General features: G+C 37.7%; 1 protein-coding gene across 1 annotated transcript in view; it reads right to left on the reverse strand.

Annotated features, from left to right (window-relative positions):
• The window catches only part of NUBPL (nucleotide binding protein like), an 84,393-nt gene that overhangs the window by 28,456 nt on the left and 36,959 nt on the right, over window positions 1-18,978 (reverse strand). Inside the window, exon 7 of the mRNA XM_027637989.1 lies at window positions 3,646-3,739. Within this exon, the coding sequence (XP_027493790.1) occupies window positions 3,646-3,739 (94 nt within the window). The remainder of the gene's footprint in view (window positions 1-3,645; window positions 3,740-18,978) is intronic.

Below are 18,978 nucleotides of genomic sequence, written 5' to 3' on the forward strand. Positions count from 1 at the left end.
GAAGTATATACATTTATTTACACAAATAAATACTATACAAACTAAAGGCAACTATATATATATATATTACATTACTATCAGTCAGTCCTTTCAAGTCCCTCCTTTAACTTTAGTCCAGGAGCAGCCTTTAAGGCTGATACGTAACACAGTCTTTTGCTGTGGGAGTGTTCTGGGCTCCTGAACGCTCCCCCCCCACCAAGTTCAAGTTGTTTGTTGTAGTTTCTCTCCTCACGAAGTCCAAGAAGATAGTTTTGAGTCCTTGCTCTTCTGCTGCTGGTGATTTCTCCCTCTCGGTGTCTCACCTTGATTCGTAAGCTGCTGCAGTGTAGCTTATCAACCGTCTGTGTTTTGGAATCTTCATTCCTCCACGTCAGTTCTCAGCTCCCCCCGGTCAGCTTCGGCAGGCAGTTCTCAAGCTCTTGGCTCGCCTCCAATTTCGCCTGGGATTCTCCTCCCGAGCACCGAGCTGATTTATCAGCCCGTCCACTTGGCTCTGCTCAAATGTTGAGCCTTAAAATCCACCCCCCACCAGCCTAAATGTAGTGGGGGGGAAAAAGCCCCCTAGCCTTGGCCACAGGGAGCTCAGTTCAGTTATGCATTGTCCCAAGCGTCCCACAGCTGCAGGTGGGGAAAAGAAGGCCTAGCCTCCTCCCTCTTACCTCAGGTGCTGTGAAATTCTTCTTTGACAGCACACACTCCAAATGCTGACTCTAGCCAAAGGCTGAGCTGGGGGGTCGCAGGGCTCCCCTCTCCCCCCGGGAGGGGAAGAGAGGGAGCCCAGCCACCCCGGCCTTGTCCACCTACACACAGCAGACACCAACAGCAAAACAACCAAGACAAAACTGCCAACAGCTTCCGGTGCTGATTTTGAGCAGAAGAGAACAACATGAGTGGTGACTGGCTCTCCAGGGAACACTGCCCTGGCACCCAATCACCTCTGAGTCCCCCAGCCTCTCAGGGGGGCCAATTTCAAACCATGACAGTCTAATGACCTTTTCTATGTTAAATCAGGACATTTAAGTGCACTGTAGTAAACAGAAATTATCAATATCTAATGTACTTTAAAAAAAACAAATAACATCATTCCCAAAGATAAATCCACAACTCTTCAATTTCATAATTTTACATGATTTTATGAAATTCTACTTCACCAAAAACTTCTGTACCACTGTCATGTTTCAACTCATTGCTTAAAATACCAGGAGTAAAAGGTCCTCCTGCTTTCTACTCACACGTGCAACCTACTAAGCACTGTATTTAAGAAAATGGGTATGAATCAGCTTGCTTTTTATCATATGCTCCAGGTCACAGATAAGCTGAGGCACTAGAAGCCTCATCTTCTACTTCTTCTGGGAAAAATTTGTTATATTCTTCATCACAACTCTGTTGATATGCTCCCTTCCACAACTCAACACAATCACAGGCAGCAGAGAGAACCTCCTGTGATTATTAACCATTTTAGGGCAATTATGTTATGGTTGAGTTAGCATTTGTCTGAACATTTTAGTTTTATATGCCAAAAGATTTATATTTTCCTGAACTTGACATCATGGAAGATCATGAGATACCCACACAGCCTTGATGCTAAATTTAACTATTTGTCAAAAAATCTGTCTTCTAGATATATGAGTAACTGTGGTTATCGTGTTCGACTGACTGAAGCTGAGACATACCTGCGTTAAGGAAAAAGCTACAAGGTACTGCCTGACTGATAAAAGACTCCTTTCAATTCTGCAGATGTCAGTGTCCTGTTAATGGTTTTGCTGTGAAAGCTGGATGTGTGTCCCAAAACCCATTAGCTGTAGTCCCCTTAGAGATGGCCCTGTCTTTTACCTATAGCTCTAGCTTACTCTTTAATCCTATCCTATGAAGCTTTAGAGATATGCAATTCTTTATTAATTAAATTTATAGACATTCTGGTAAGAGTTCTACATGCAAGTGGAAACATTTCTACCAATTTAATGTTTAGTGGTTTCACTTCAGTGTGTTACTGACACCACAGTGCAGAGATAAAGGAGCGTTGGAGGTAAACAGGGCCTGTGCACAAGCCAGTCTGCACTCAGAAAAGAATGAGAGCAGCAAAAGATGCTTATGTTTTAGGTTTGTATTGACATACTTGTCTGATACCATTAAAACCGGAGCAAGTGGTCCTACTGATGCCTTTTTAACTGAGATTCACAGAATTTTTGGTTGGAAAAGGTCTCCGGAGGTCTTCTACTGGCAACACTAGATAGGGCCAGTTAGGGATTTGTCTAGTATGATCTGGACAACTGGTCAGAAAGGAGATCCCATGGACTCCCTTCCTGGTGAAGAGCCACAGCAATTATTAAATTTTTCCTGAGACTGTTAAGGATTGCTTTCTCTTTTTTACCACTGAGTTCCTAACATTGTTTATGTTTGCTTGACAAATGCTTCTGTTGAAGTACGTCAGACAGGTAATAAACCATTACAGTCTATCAGACCTCGTGAGATGCTCAAGCATTCTTTCAGAAGCAGTATTTCTAAATCCTGCTGAAACCAATGAGATTAGAGCGCAGCCTACATATGGCAAGATTGATCTGTTGAAGTTTAAACCCCCTCCAAAAAGTCAAATTCATAACACAAGAGGAAAAAGAATGCATTAGTGTATTACAGTGCTGAATAGTTTATCTGAATAAATGTTGTGAATTAACAGCATTTACACCTTCTAACTAAAAAGCAATCATAAAGACAAACTATTTTATTGTATTAGCTTTACTATGTAGTAAGGTACAGACAAAGAAAATTTTCTACTACAAAACTCACCAGTTTTTGGCATGACTGTTTTTCCTTCAAGAACTATACTCGACTTCTCAATCTTTTCAAAACTTAGCTTAAAAGAAAGTAACACAACCATAATGCTAACATGTTAAAAATCACTGATAATGTTTTCATCACCACACAACTGACAAAACAATTTCTTAGCATGCTAGAAAGAAAATTAAAAGAACTTTTGACTGGCATTTTAAAATAAGATTTTTCAGAGCTTTTTGGATTTTTTTTAGCTTTTTGTAGATTTTAGAAGTAGTTTAGTAGTAAATGTAGATTTTAATGTACCTGTATAATATGCCACCCTTTAGCACAGTAGTTTACACATACTCAACCCTACTACTCCATTTCATATCAAACCCCTCTAAATTCCTTTAGCGTGTTTAGTCTTCTTTTCAAGGTAGAATTGTAGAAGAACACCTCTGTTCAAGAACATCGTACCCTAGGCCTGAACAACAAGATACCAGAACAGACAAAAGCAACCTTCAAGCCCAGAACTTTGGAGGAGCTCCAAGGACTATACATGCTGTGAAGAAGAAGAAGAAGATGAGGAAGAAGGGTTCCCAAAGACCTCAGACCCAACTCCCAAAGGGGCATGTTGGGGGCAGAACTGGGCAGATCCAGGAGGTAGATAAATCTGGGATTGGATGGACCTTATTATAAAGTCACAGAACCACTGCCTGGGTGCATGCGCCATGTGTATTCCCTGGGCCTGAGGCCCTGATTAAACGATCTGCTCTTTTTATCTTGTCTTATACACTAAATTGGCCTGGAGTTTTTTTCTCTGTGGTCTCTTTAGGTTACACCACCAAACTTAACTAACTTCAAATCTCTGAAACAGTCAAGCAAAACACATACCTGCAATTGGAATATTCTGTGATACTGAGAGCTGCACATCTCCAGTCCCAGGTGGCATGTCAATTACTAAATAGTCCAGTTGACCCCAGTCAACCTAAAAGACAACAATAAAAATGTATGTGAAGATTTAAGTGTTTTTATTTAAGGCACTTTGTGTTTTAGTGCAGTCCTTGTTTCCTCTGACGCACAAAGAGTGAACCCAGGACACCTCAAAAGACTAATACTCCAATGCCTTCTTAGTCACTCTTTCAGCACAGGATCAAACATTATTTTTCTAAGAGACATAATCTTTGCTGATCACTTAAAACTATGAGTTCAATTTTACTATAAACTTCATTGGCATCATTTTTTTGAATCATTTCCCCGCAAAAAAGTAGAAATAACTTAAGACTCTTACTTTGCAGCTGCAGTATCACAGGTTAGAAGCAAATGTTAGGTAAAATTCAGGCTAAAAATCAGGGGTTTGTGCAACAAATATGGTTTAGGAATTGTTTCCATTAATTTAAAACTATTTTTGCTTCCTTCTTGTTACTTGTTGAAATTACACATAAATATTTTTCAAATTTTTTCCATTTTGTTGTTAGAAACTTAGAGCCATCACTATCCATTTTTTTCCTAGGGAAAAAGAGGTGTTGGGAGAAAAAACAAAGAAACAAAACACCCCAGATTTGTTAAATTAAAATCATCAGGTATAATTATACAAACTTACAAAACAAATAAGACATCGCAAAATAAAAACAAAGTTTGCTAGACATCAAATGAGAGCAACCATTAAAGATATCAGACTCCAATATGAGAATGCTGTGATTACTTATGTTCTTTACTAGGACAGGTTTCCAGGAGAGCCAAATAACTCTTTCTAGAGCATGGTAGAACATGTGATAAATGTTCTTTCGTAAGAACAGAAATGGTCCTAGGCCTACTCTATATAATGTAAAGTCTAGCTATACTTTGCCTAACCATTTCCCAACAGTCTAACTAAGCTTTGGGAGATCCTCAAATCAATTCTGACATGGTGCAGGTTAATACCAGTACAATCTCACTAGCCAGCAGTAATGTATAAGGTGTTTCATCTCTGCATTACAGAAGCTTTAGAAATCAAAACCAGATTAAAAATAAAGACCCATAAACATCTCCCCCTCATTTTCCCCTCTACACAGACATAATGCAATTATATGGTATGTTTCTGACTCATACGACATATATAAGATACAACCCTACGAGCCGCTTTAATACAGGAATATGCCAAACTAGAGCACTGTATTTTACACATTCCCTCAAGGGTCATTTTAACAGCAAAAAAACAATCAACATTTTGCCAGTGCCCTAGTTATTATCATGATAGTAGTACTAGACCCTGTCAGGGCAACACATTCATTTTCATTCAGTTCTTGTATGGTTGATGATCTTCTAGGGAAGCACATGCGATGTGAAATCCAGATCACTAACACAATGTGCACTCCAGTGAGAAATGGAATTTTTCACGGCAGGCTGATGAAGATGGAAGATTTCAGAGCACTTATAAGAAAAGAGGGATGAGGAAGATTAGTTGCAAATTCGAACTTTAAATGTCTAAATTAGGGACTCTCAGGCACACCTCCCTTTCCTCATTTTCTATACAAAGGCTTCAGGAATACTAAGTAGTGCCTAAGACAGTCACGATAAACAGGAAATGCCATTTATGTCAACCATGGCAAATACTGCACTTTACTTTTTCACATTTAATATTGATCTAGGTCATCTATATGATCTATATTTTATCAACAAAAATGACATACGCCTAACAGATTTCTAAAAGCAATTAGCATTCATAATTATATATTAATAATTATTTTGAGACTACATAACCCTAAAGAAAGATTACATATATGTGCAAAAATATACATACTGAAACAATCATGGGGTAGAGAAGCCAGTTCATCTAAATAAAAGTCTGTCTTTTACTTTGGTTTTCTTATCTAATCTTGCATGCTTATAATGCCAGATAAATGCCAGTATTTATGAATGCCTCCTTTTCCAGTAAAAATTACTTTGCTCACCTGAGGGCATGAACTTCAAATTTCTATGTTTCTTAATTAAAAATAAATGATTATAAAGGTGACAAATTGAAATTATATAGATGTTAAAAAGTAGTATTTACAACATGAGTAAATCCACATTCCCTGAAGATTCACAACTAAAAACATGGGAATGTTTTTATCTTCTTTTATACTTATCTTCTATAAGTAAACTTCATAAAGCTCAATATGCAAACCCAGATCTTTTGTAATAATCACAACCATTTCGAAACACTAGGTAGTTACAGACAGTTTTAGCTTTTAAAAAGGATTAATTCAAAATACCTTCCTCCCACATGTCCTCATGAAGGCTGGTCCTGGCATCTTTTGTTAAGTCCAAATTTACAAGTCCAGTAATCATATACTCCTTCCTTAAATGCTTCTATAGAATACAGTGAACAAACCGGATTTTTGCTTTCTGCCTTGCAGCAAGATGCAGTCTGGAAACACAACTATGAGCAGCAGAGCACTGCTATTATTCTGACATGGTTTCTAATAACTTTGTATGCCAAAAACACTTGCTTCTCAGATATATTCTCAGAAAAAAACCTTGGATGTTGAGTATTTTTAAGCCCTTTTCTCCATGAACTCAAATTCAAGTCCTTTTAAGTACAGCACTGCCTCATGGAGTAGTAAAGACAATCCAAACCCCATCCTTTATCAAAGGTAACTGGAACAAGAACTAAATACACTGGGTTTTATCCCCAAGCTAAAAGCTGTCTGGTTTTGCATACACTTGCTGGCCCTAACTTTAAGCTAGCTCCTCTTGTAAACAAAGTGACTTTCCAGGCTTGGCCTATAGCTTTTCTTTTCACTCTTACCAGAGGTATTGCTCCTCCAATCTCTTCAAGCATTAGTCTTCTCATCAGGTTCCATGTGATCCTCCAACATACCAAGCACTACGGTCCCCCGAAGAAAATATCCAGACCTACTCCATTACTTTGTGCAACGCTAATGCAGATGACCTCAAACACCAGCGCTCAAAGCCTTTCCTAGACCTTCTGTTTCATGGGGAAACACAAATTGCTGCTCAAAAAGTTACTTCCAGAGTTTACCACATACAGTAAAATGGGAGAAAGGGTAAAGAAATAAGAGGGCCCCAGAGCTTCTTGCCTCAAGCTTCCTTAATAAGTGACCCCATAACATCCAACATGCACTTTCTGGATTGTCCTATGAGTAATGATTTTTAATAAAGTTACAACCTTTGGAAACAGATGTTAGAAATGGAATCTTAAGCACATGGTGAATCTCATGGCAAATCTCATTGCTAGGCAACAGGAAAAATACTCTGTTAACACATAGTGCAATTAAATTATAATGCTTTATTTAATTTATGGCACTGAAAACATCTTGATTCACATATTTTCTTTAAATTCATGGATTGAAAAAAAAGAAATTAGTTCTTTTCAGCAGTGGAGAGGATGTCTTGCCGCTGTGCAGAGTAAGAAGACGACAGGTTTTCATCGCACGAGTTCAGAAAAGGCCCCAGTAAAGATGACAAGATGCACAAGTATTGAGCACATGAGAGAACTACCCTCTACAAACCTCTCTGAGTCATGCCACTGCTGTGGAGCTGAACTGGTGAAAGTCAGATAGCACACTAGATTGGAAAACCACTCCTCATTAAAACTAATGTTGCTTTTTATTTTGGATGTAGTTAATTCACGATTTCATTTTCTTCTTTTTCATTTGTAATTCAGGGCAAGAAGGGAGAGCTGCACCACAACAATATAGCCATAATTTCTGGAAAAAACTGAGCTAGTGTTTTTGCCCACTACTGAGTGGTATCCTCTGGACATACGCATTTGCTCAGACTTAGGTTGGGAACTCTGCACGTCACCTCATTTCTCTCTGTGGATTTCCTCTTTATTTGCTTCTATTCTGCAAGGGGTAGATGATGAACACTGTGGAGTTCAGTTGCTTCTCCGTTACCCTCCCACAGAACTACAGCAGTATGAAAATCTTCTATTAAACAAATTATTTAACGTAATTTGGATAATTTGTTATAGAAGTGTACATTTCATTTCATGGCTAGGCTTCGCAAACGAAGATTTGGGAAAGGCTCTATCCACATTTGTTACAAGCACACTGGTGGCTAATAAGGTCAATACGAGATAGACAAGTCTGGTTGCAAAAGGCACAGCAGAAAGACTCCTTAGGTGGTATATTCTGCAAGGTACGATTCTTTCTGTGTTGTCTTTTCTCCTCAAGAGTGATCCTGCGTGCGTTCTCAAAGGCATCAGCAGCGTTATAGATGGTGTGTCTCCAGGCCTCCCGACCGGAGGCCAGAGCAGACCAGTTATGGGCAGAGGCTGAGATGTTGTTGCAGGGAGTCCTTGTATCTTCTCTTCGGGGCTCCTCTCGTGCGGCAGCCAGTGGCAAGTTCACCGTAAAGCAAGATCATAGGGAGGCGGTGGTCCTTCATCCTTGAGACATGCCCTGCCCAGCGCAGTTGTGTTCTCATCAACATGGCCTCAATACTTGTGACTGCTGTTTGTTCTAAAACAGATGTATTGGTCACATAATCTGACCAGTGGATGTTTAGGACTGTACGGACAGCACTGATGGAAGTGTTCTAGGGAGACGCAGGTGGTGGCGGTAGATGACCCATGATTCAGATCCATATAAAAGAGTAGACAGCACAATGGCTCTGTAAACACTGACCTTGGTACTCTTCTTCAAGTGTTTGTTTCGCCAAACTCTTTTATGGAGTTTTCCAAAGGCACTATATGCCTTTGCTAACCTGTTGTCTATCTCTCCGTCAATCTTACCATCCAAGGAGATGAGACTGCCTAGGTAATTAAACTGCTGGACTGATTTGAGCTCTGATTGACCAATGGTGATATGGGGATGATGGAAGACTTCCTGAGGTGCAGGTTGATAGAGAACTTCTGTCTTCTTTAAGCTGACTTCCAGTCCAAAGAGCTCAGCAGCGTCTGCAAAGCATTTCATTTAATAGGAGAAGAAATTCCAGGTCTGTTACTAAATTTCAGCATAGGAGAAAAAAACAGGGGAAAGACATTTTTAATTAAATTTACAATTGGAACATAAAACCAGAGGAGTGGCTTTCTGAAATCTACTATAGCCATTTATTCAACATCATTAAAATGGAAAGTATAATCAGGCTGTGATATAAAACATTAATTTGAATGCAAATCCTGTTTATATACAACAAATTTACCAAATCAGAACCACTAGTCCTCATGTTCTCAATCAGTTCCAAGAAGTGTGTCTGTATGCAAATGTGGTAAATGAGCTCAGACTAACAGCATATTACAGTAAACGAGTTCCCTCTGCAAGCAATAGGTGGACAGCAGCTAAAAACCTTGCCTTGTACCATCTGAAATCTGTCAGCACCTTTGTATGTACAGAACTGTTAATATCATTGTCCCTCTAATGTATACAGTATGTAAAACATTTCAAACCATAGAAATGTAATTCCATTTTCCTTAAGTATAGCATTCATCTTTTTTAAAAAAGGTTTAACTTGACATTTATTGTTAAGCAATGTAATTAAGTGCCATGTGCTTCTGTGTATTTTCCCTTGCTCAGAAACACCACGAATTCTTCTATGTAAATTACTTTAATCAATCATTCTGTTTATGTGACAATCCATAATCAAAACACCAGATCTGCATTTTGAGTAAGGGTTCCAAATAGCAAGTTAAACCCAAGGTAAAGCATAGAGATACAGATGACATTTCTACTGAGAAATGAAGCCTGAGTATCCTCTGTGCATGAGGCAGAAATGATAGAATACTAGCACAGAAGATGAATTGCTACTTGTGACTTGAAATAATACTGTTGTTTCGTTGTTTGGTAAATAACAGAAAACATTATTTACTTGTTCTTATTAAGAGGAATACACGCAGAGTTTCAATTAAGCATTATGCAGGTGCGAACTTGGCAGCAGCCAGCCAAACTCTGAACATGGGTATCAGAAAAGCATCAAAAGCTACACTGCAGGCAGCTTAAGGTCTGTTCCTGCCAGATCTGTCCTCCTAACTGCTTCATGTGCATATAAATGATTTAATAGTGCCAGACAGCTGAACGAATTAAAGAAATTACGTTCTTAAATGAAGATTTATATAACTGTTCACATGTATTTCTGTGTTAAGATAAAGTACTTCTTTAAAATAAAAAGCACATATTTAAAAAAACAAACAAACATGTATTTGAAAATATTTCCTTGAAAAATTACTAAAAGATTCTGCTTAAACATACATGGACATTGGGAACAAGTAACTAGCTTCACAAGGTAAGAAAACAGATAATTTAGGAATAGTATAATGACACATGGCATTTTAATCATATTTTTTTAATTTATTTTCACAAGTATTTGATAAAGAAAGAAGACATTCCCCAGACACAAACCAGAAGATTTTTAGCTCCTGTGGAAACTTTCTCTCTGGTAGTATCATAACAGGATATGCTACAGTGCTTAACACAACTCAACACTTTCTGAACAAAGACAACTGCCCCTTCGACTTGTCCTCTGGTGCTTAACTGATCTCAAAGCCTTGCAATCTAACACCATGAAAAACAGATGCACTGCAACAGTTCAAATTCCCTCTAAGGTATTTCTGAGCAGTCTGTTCTGCCAAGTTCAGAGAGAAATTGAGGTGAAGCATAAGAACAGTTTGCTACAAAGATCTCCATAATGAGAAGGAAATTCTCCTATTCAGTCTCAGTATAGACTAAGAGTAACTTTTAGAAATAAGTGCCTCAGAAGAACGCCAAGGCTCTGTTCAATTCGACAACTAAAACAGAAACTGGCCTTCTCCTCTTCCTCCCTGATGGCTTTTAATAATGTTAAGAACTGAAGGAAAATGCAGTAACCTGAAGTTTCTGTCACCTCCATTTGTATAACCTATGAAACTAAAAAACTGCCAGAAGGCCACAACAAAGACGACCACAATAAGAGGTTATTCTCTGCAGGGTGTTCCAGGAGATACAGAGAAGGCAGTCAACACCAAGCTTCTTCAGAAAGCCCAGTCAACATCGTGTCAGCTTGAAGGGAAGATGAACACACCTGTGGGGCAGCCTGGTATGTCTACAAGAGTCTGGGGATGACTGAAAAGGAATAGTTCTGATAGAAACTGTATCAGCTCTACCAGGTATAAAAGGCTCAAGCTGTAACTACAAAGAGTTTTCATGAGATGTGACTCATTTCCCAGGGTTTATTCTCTAAAAGATGACAGTTTGAGAGACAAACTTCTATTATGGATTCAGTCTTGAGACTGATCATTGGTCCGCTGCTCTCTCTACCCTTGACCCACAGTTTGCGCTACGTAATTTGCAGAAACTTTTCTTCAGAAATACACTTTCTCTTTTTTTTCAGATTCTACAACACAGAACTGTCTGTAGTTCAGCTACTCTCATATGACATCGGGAAAATAAATATGGAATGAGGCAAATGTCTATTCCTACATCTTCTTGCAATAAAATTAAGCACAAAAGTAATATAATAGTAACCAAATCAGAAGTGGGCTAGCATCCCATCATCTAATTAAACCAATCACCAGGTAGATACAGCGATGTTACACATCAACTAAACTACAAATTCTCTTTGAGTTCTCTTTACTAATACCCAAAGGCAAAATCATTGTTTAGCTATCAAACTCCAAGCCAACAACACATTTTTCAGGCAGTATTATCAGGACTCAATTTAAGCTTATAAAATTTATATAAGCTGTCTGATTCAGATTTTCCCTACAACAACAACAGAAGGAAATATTACAAGTGTTGGCAACAAATACCAAAAGGGAGAAGCTTATTAAGTCCACTCCCTCTATGTATTTCAGCCTATGTTTCTATAATGATGTCAAAAGCTGATATATAAAGACTGAATGCTTAAGTTATGCAAAGCAATGTTCCTAAATTTCTTCACAAGTTATTTAACTTCCTTAAGCTTTAGTTCATATTCTGGTACAATTAAAAGAAATTATCAATTCCTTATTGGGGTACCAACAGACTATTATGGGTACCATTTCATGCCCACCATTGAGACACTGACTTTACATTAGAGTTTAAACTAAAAATCATTAAATTAAAAAGTTCAGAAAATTCTGTTTCTCAAACACAATGTATAAGACTTTTTTGTACAGAAAACAGAACTTCCACAGAGGGCAGTCTAAGGCCTTCTGAAAAAGGACTACCCAAAAAAATAACATGATAGATGTTATTCAAGTCACTTAAAATGCTGCTGAAGAAAACCCTTCAATATTACCATAAATAGTGCAAGAAAAACTGAAATAGAATCAATTAGATGTAGACGACTGAACTGATACATAGGAGACTGGTCTTCTGCCTGGTAAGATCTTATCAGATCTCAAAATAAGTAGCCTTAGGGTGAAACACTAATTTTCAATAATAAAATGTTGGTTTTCCTTTTTTTTTTAAATAACTAGTTTTTCACAAATATGGATAAGGATTCATCCTCCAAAATTTCTGTACTTAAATTCACAAGCATATCCTCCTCAGTCATAGCATTCAAAACAGTCTCTCCCCTGAAAATGAAAACAGTATTGGAAAGTATGTTTTAATTATCTCAGAGCACAACAATAAATAATTTCAACAAGAACTAACAATAATACTGCACAAAATATAGAACCTTTTAACTATACAGGAAGATTCGAGAGTGTGAAAAAAGATGTAAACAGGAGCATGTGTGAGAGCCAGTAGAGCAGACTCATGACCATGGAACTCTCATTGTGAAGTTGGTATATGTTATCTTTTTAAAAAATTGCCTTTAGGTCAGAAAGGAGCAAGAAAAATTGCATATACATTGTCCTTACAAAGGGAACACAAAGTGCATTAAAGACACCGATAAGATGTCAAAATGAAAATAAATACATTTTAAAATTGTACACGTTTTGCAGTCACACACATAACAGCCACAATTTAAAGATGTACTGAATGTCTTATTCCTAGAGTATTAACAGCACTTACTACAAATCAGACAACAGATAATCTGTGAAAGCATCACATACAGATCGCCAAAATACTGGCTATGCCTACAGAATCATACTTTTGCATTCACCAGTGTCCTCAGTTACGAATCTGAAACAATGAAGTGTTACTTGTATTCTAAATCCAATTAAAATAATTTGCTGAATCTGCTGATACCATGAGTTTCAGGGACATACAGTGATTACTACCAAGCAAGGGACAGTCTTCATATTTTCATTCACTTCCTAGGGTTTTAATTTACCTCCAGTTCTTATTTAATTTCTACAGAATAAGCTGTTTACATTTAGCAGAAAATGTACTTTAAATGGGTATCCACTTTAGCTGCATAGTAAGAACTGTATTCCAACAATAGCATTCTGCTAGGAGAACATAATCCTTCTTTTAAAAGATACTATTGTAGGAGCAAAACACACTAAGAGGAGAAACATCTTCTGCAGCTTCATAAGTAGTACAAAAAAGGAAGGCTTCTTCTTTGTTAGAGAGGGGGAGGAGGGGTGAAAAACCCACGACACCAATCTCTGGTACCTCAAGCACAATTACTTTACATTTGTGTCAATCACTTGGGATGTGAGAAATAATCACTTTCTACAAAGAATACTGGTACAAACCCTGCTGCTATTCTTAGATATCTGCAGTTATTTTCTAGGAGCCAAAGAGACATGGGAGGATAGCTTCAGTGAAGGATCAATCTGTCAGCTTCCAGCAGTCAGAATGCAAGCTGGAATATTAAAAAGAAAAAAAACAACTCCGTGCAATCAGTTTTATATATAAATTCAATATTAACTTTAAAAGCTGTTTATACAATTATATTGATTGTTATACATTATGCAAAATTAGTGTGCAATGGTAAACAATACATCAATGTTCAATCAATGTTCAGGGATGGAGAGGTTCCACTCTTGTTTTGATCAAAAAGATGAAAAAGAAAGGCTGAAAAATGGGAAAAAAACATGCCCAAAAAGCAGCTTTGGTGAGCTCCATCTGCACACTCAGAAGCAACCCTTTCTGCTCAATCTCCATTGAGCAGAAAATTTCAACCCATTTGGGATCCACACACATTTCTGAGAAAAGAGCAAGTCGTACAAGCCCAATTTAGCAGGTATGCTCTAAATGCACCTGCCACTGGTAACACTAAATTCAACACAAAGCTTAGCACTTGTGGCCATCAAAAAAACAAAAGACTAAAACCAAAAACAAAATCATAAAGACTGTGGTTCTGTTATTATAATTGCTGCTATTTAATATCATAATTAGACATATGAGATAACCTATCTATGAATAGCAAGATGTGAGTTTTAATTTCCCAAGCAAGTGGCAACCATGTAAGCAAGAATGCAAAAGTCACAGAAGCAATCAGGACCCTACATAAGGCCTGTAGGTCAGGTGTTCGCCTGGAAAGTTAAAACTTCAGATCAACTGAATTTCCTCACAGATCTGATCATGTCCCCCCTTCAAGTGTCTAGTTCTGGCCCCAAGAATCTTGTATCACCAGCTGTAGTTCTGGTTCAGGTTCTGACTGCTGTATGTGATTTCAGGGCACTCTCCTGGGCAGCAGGTAATACAGTCTTAAATGCCAAACTGAGAAAGTACCGAACTTTCAGCCCCCATGTCCAGGCTTCCAAGACTGCTACTGTGAACAGAGAAAAAGCCTGTGAAGTTCAACTGAAAGAAAGAAACTAACAGAAGATGTTCAATTTCAGCTTTAATCTCCACTCCACGTAGCTGTCCAATAAGGTCACATTTAGGTGCTGAGATCCAGGACAGAGAAAAAGTGAGACACAGCCCATAGGATTTTCCTAATAGCCCTCCTACATCTTCAGTACTGTTGACTTCCAGTTAGTGAACCTACCACCATTGACTTATACCACTAATATCCACTTATTCCACCCCAAGCTCTAAACTTTAGCATTCCAAGATACAGCACCTATCTGCTAAAGCACTGCCAAAGAGCCTGAAGGTACCTCCAGGAGGGCAAAGTAACCCCCCAGTACCACTGGGAACGATAAATGATGTATTCTTACCATACAAGGTATGTAGTGGCTCCAGGCTAGGCTTTGGTTCAACTTTTCATTCCTGCAGGCAGGGCACCTACCTCTTAGGCACAGCAGAGCAATGCTCACATCCCTTTTTGCATCTAACCTACAACATCCTTATTACTGGATAAGAACAGAGAAAGTAAGAGTGGCATTAGGTGTCTTCTATTTTTTGAAAAAGTTCACATAAATAATGGAAGTTTCATTTAGAAAAGAAAACAAGCAGTGCCTGCTCTTTTCCTAGTTCCTCTACCACCAGTATTCCTGTTCAGCAAACACTTCAGATCATGCTTAAATCACTACCTCTTTCTAAGAATGAAGCTGGATGCCATTTAGGCACAAAATTCAAGTCTTTGTTGCAAAAAAACCTTAAACCTCAAAACTGTTTCCTTTAAAACCTCAAGGGGAAAAAAGAAAAGAAACAAAGAGAAAAGAACAAAAAGAAAAAAAAAATCTAGCCCCAGCACAGCCATTCTGAGACACCATGAGCTCTCTGCCATTTCTTCCTGTCTAGTCAATGAACCCAGCAAAACAGCTGCATGTTTTGTATTTTTGTTTTATGCAAAAGAGGGCATACACATGCATACCTGTGTAATCTGTTTGAGAGACCAGAGAGGAAGTAGAGTAAAGAAAACACTCTCGCAGCCTGTTCCCACAGCAGCAGTAACTGCACAGTCATAGTCATGACAGCTGAGGAACCAGTCCAAGAAATGTTTGCTGTAAATACATTCTCACTATGTTCTTAGGCTTTTTTTTTTGCCTTTTTTTTAATCTTCAAAGACAGTTAAAATACATTTACTACAAACGCTTCCAGTACAGCAGTAAGATGTTGGCTAATGGGTTTGTGTTTTTCTGGCTTTCCTAACACTTCTTTCTGTGATTGTCAACTCCTTTCAGAGACTATAATCCCTTTTCGTATCAGCTGCTAACGCAAGCCAGTAAAGCAACAGGGATCTGTACGGATCCTGCTTCATTAAGGGAAGAAAGACAAGAGAACAGATTCTGTAGCTTCAGCTGGAAACAAAAAGAATCAAGCCCATATCGGTTCAGTCACAGCCACCTCAAAACATACAGGAACACTCAAGCCAAAGGGTGACAATAGGAGTACTCTAACTGGAGGGCAGAGGGGTGGAAAGAAGGAGCTTCCTATCATCTCCCACACATCTGGCTGCAGTACATCTCTGCATCAATGTTTAGTTTCTTATCTCCAGGAAGAACAATCATATTCTTTAAACATGTACATGGTGACTGCGACTGGTTAAGGCAGCTCTCTCTGGATAGACAGGACCTTTCCAGGCGATTATTAGCATTTGAGCAAATTAGTGATGATTATACAAATTCCTGTAACAGGCTTTTCTAAACACCAACATTGCAGCTGAAGCATGGTGTAGAAATTAGTGTCAAGATTTCCATTGATTTCAGCAAGTTCTGAAGGAGAAGAAACTAATTTATTTGTCCTTTAGTCTTGGCAAAATAAATATAACAAAAAATGAGTATAAGAATTTTTAAAACATTCTTTTATAAGGTATGAGTAGGTCCTCTGCTTATCTTGCTCTTGAAACAGTTTCCTTAATTTCACCGATAAAACAAGGGATGAAAACTGACCTTCCTTGTTTTAAATGAAAGCTCATTAAAAACCTCGGAAAAAAAAAAATCTCACAAGTATTCAGAGTTATTGTTTACCATCTGCCAGCAGTAGATGCAATCTTAGTAACATATTAAAGTGCAATTTTAGCACTGAAAGTTCAGTGTTTTTCCTCTTTTCAAAATATCTTCAATAGCACATCTTGATCTTTCTAAACAGAACAAATACATAATACTTAGGTGTAGGGATGGAATGTCTGATCTTTTCATTCTTGTACTTTGGATCACAAAAATAAAAATGGAAAAGCATTCCAACTCCCTAAGACGCAACTGCTCTTATTGTTCTGAAGAACAGCGATGTCTCAACTTTTTCTTTTTTTTTTTCCCCCTAACTATAAGGTGGCAGACTTTAGCCTGAACTAACAAGCTCTATGTCCCTCTCAGGCTAAGGCAACTCATAACATATGAAATAAACAGAAGAAATATTTCTGTAATTGCTGAAACACTGGCAAATTTTTCACTGTGTGACACCTGGTGAGACTACTGTATTTCAGAATTATGCACTGTAAATATAAATATTGTAGTTTATAATATAAGCACAGCTTTGTTTAGCTCAATGAAATGCAAACTGTAAATAACCTGCTACTGACTATCTGCCTCAATTACTTGCAGATTGGGTAAATACATTAATATTGTGAAACATATGTCAATTTTGAAATTAGTAAATATCTTAAGATGAAACATGTTGCCAAAACACAAAATATAGAAAAAGGAGAACAATATTAATCTGCATTAAGTATATACGCTTCTGGTACATATACTCTGTGGATACACAAATGAGTGTCCACAGACTTTTAAATGTGTACTAAAAGATTAAAAGATTACAAAAGTTTGAAAAACAAATACTAAGAGTTATTCATGTTTCTGATCCCCTTTGCTACAATTTCCCACTGCAGCATCTCACTACTTTACTGTCTTGAGAATTTAGTGCCATAATTAATTAGGCAAGTTAAATGCCTTCAATGTTAATCTCTTGATAGAGCACCCTTTCTAAACCAAAAAGTGCTAAAATCCATACTAAAAAAAAATAATCATCTGGTTTCACTGCAGTGCGCTTTCTTCCCTTGCTCTTTACATTTACAATAAGAATAAATTGCAGCATTGATTCACTATTACTATTCTGGGCATCCTTTCAATTCATTTAAAATATAGGTACAAAAAAATCAGAGCCATCAGCTTGTTACTGTTGTCTTCCTCCCGACCCAATACGTGCCATTCTCAGCTAAATCCCATTTTGCTACTCCCTCTCATCCACTAATACACTCTCACTCATTTTATACTACTGAGATACAGCTTTTTGCCCACACTTATAATGCTTTCATCTTTGACATTTACCATTTAAGTGACAAAACAGAGTAAAATTGGAACTTTCTGCCAATTTGCTCGAGAATGGATCTGAAGGATAACAAGTTTTTGCTATCCTTAAAATCCAAGGCTTGCACCTATTATTTTAAGACACTGCCAAAGAGTATGAAGGTCAATCCAGGAGAGAAAAATAATCCCTCAGATAGTACCACTGGAAATGACAAGTGATGTATTCCCACCACTCCAGGTATGTAGTAGCTCCAGCCTAGGCTTTGGTTTAACTTTCCATTCGGGCAAGGCAGGGCACCTGCCTCTTAGGCATTGCAATATTCAGTGCAGCAATACCGATGTCCCCTTCTGCATCTAATCTACAGCAGTTAGAAAGAAAAAACAGACTTCTTTATTAGTGGAAAAGAATAAAAGAATGGCATTAGGTCTCTCCTGTAGTCCATATTTTGAAATTTTCCATGTAAGTAAGTACCACCACTATTCCTATTTAGCAAACACTTAAAAACATGCTAGCTTTCAAATTCATATCTCCAGAGTCCGCTCCTGAAATCATTCCTGCTTGCCTTTCTTCTAAAAAACTGGTTATCAAAATTATTCTACACATGTAGCTTGTTACTTTAAGGTGCTTTTTTCTACCATCTTCAAATTTTTCTTAGTCCAGTTCAGACTGTAAATTATGCAGGGCTGACACTGATAGCAAGATTTAAAAAAAAAAAAACCCACAACAATCAATCTATCATTCTCCACGCACTACAGAGGACAGACAGATGTCTTAAAACTGAGTTTCACAAAGGTCTATTTCCTATGCAGTAAAGTACTAAAGCCAATGCAAAAAAAATGTGAGACAAAAAAGACAGTACATGGACACAAACAGAAGCCGAAGGACAACTCTTAGCAAACCATACTAATCAATCAGGCAAATGGCTCAGCATGTAGTATATAACTGCTTTACTGAAAATGTTTTTGTTGTGTATTTCTTCCAAATCAAATACACATTATTCCTCTTCATTTGGAAAGCTTTCTCCCTAGTTTTTCCATTGTTCTGTTAGTAAAAAATGTATTTACACACACAGACATGTAAGATGGTGCAAAACTGTGCAAATTTACAGGATGAAGAATTTATAAGATTTAACACAGTGTTATGAATATACATGCCAAACGAAATCAGACTGATGTGTACAGGCACCATATACAGAACATTACGCTGCATAGAATGTGTCCAGTAAAACAGTCAGTTGTAGCTATTTTACTGAGTATAAATACACTTGCTCTCAATACCTTATCCATTTTTATCTTCCCATGTGCAGCATTAA

The sequence above is a fragment of the Corapipo altera genome, unplaced genomic scaffold (assembly GCF_003945725.1).
Source record: "Corapipo altera isolate COAL_440 unplaced genomic scaffold, ASM394572v1 23, whole genome shotgun sequence".
NCBI lineage: Eukaryota > Metazoa > Chordata > Aves > Passeriformes > Pipridae > Corapipo > Corapipo altera.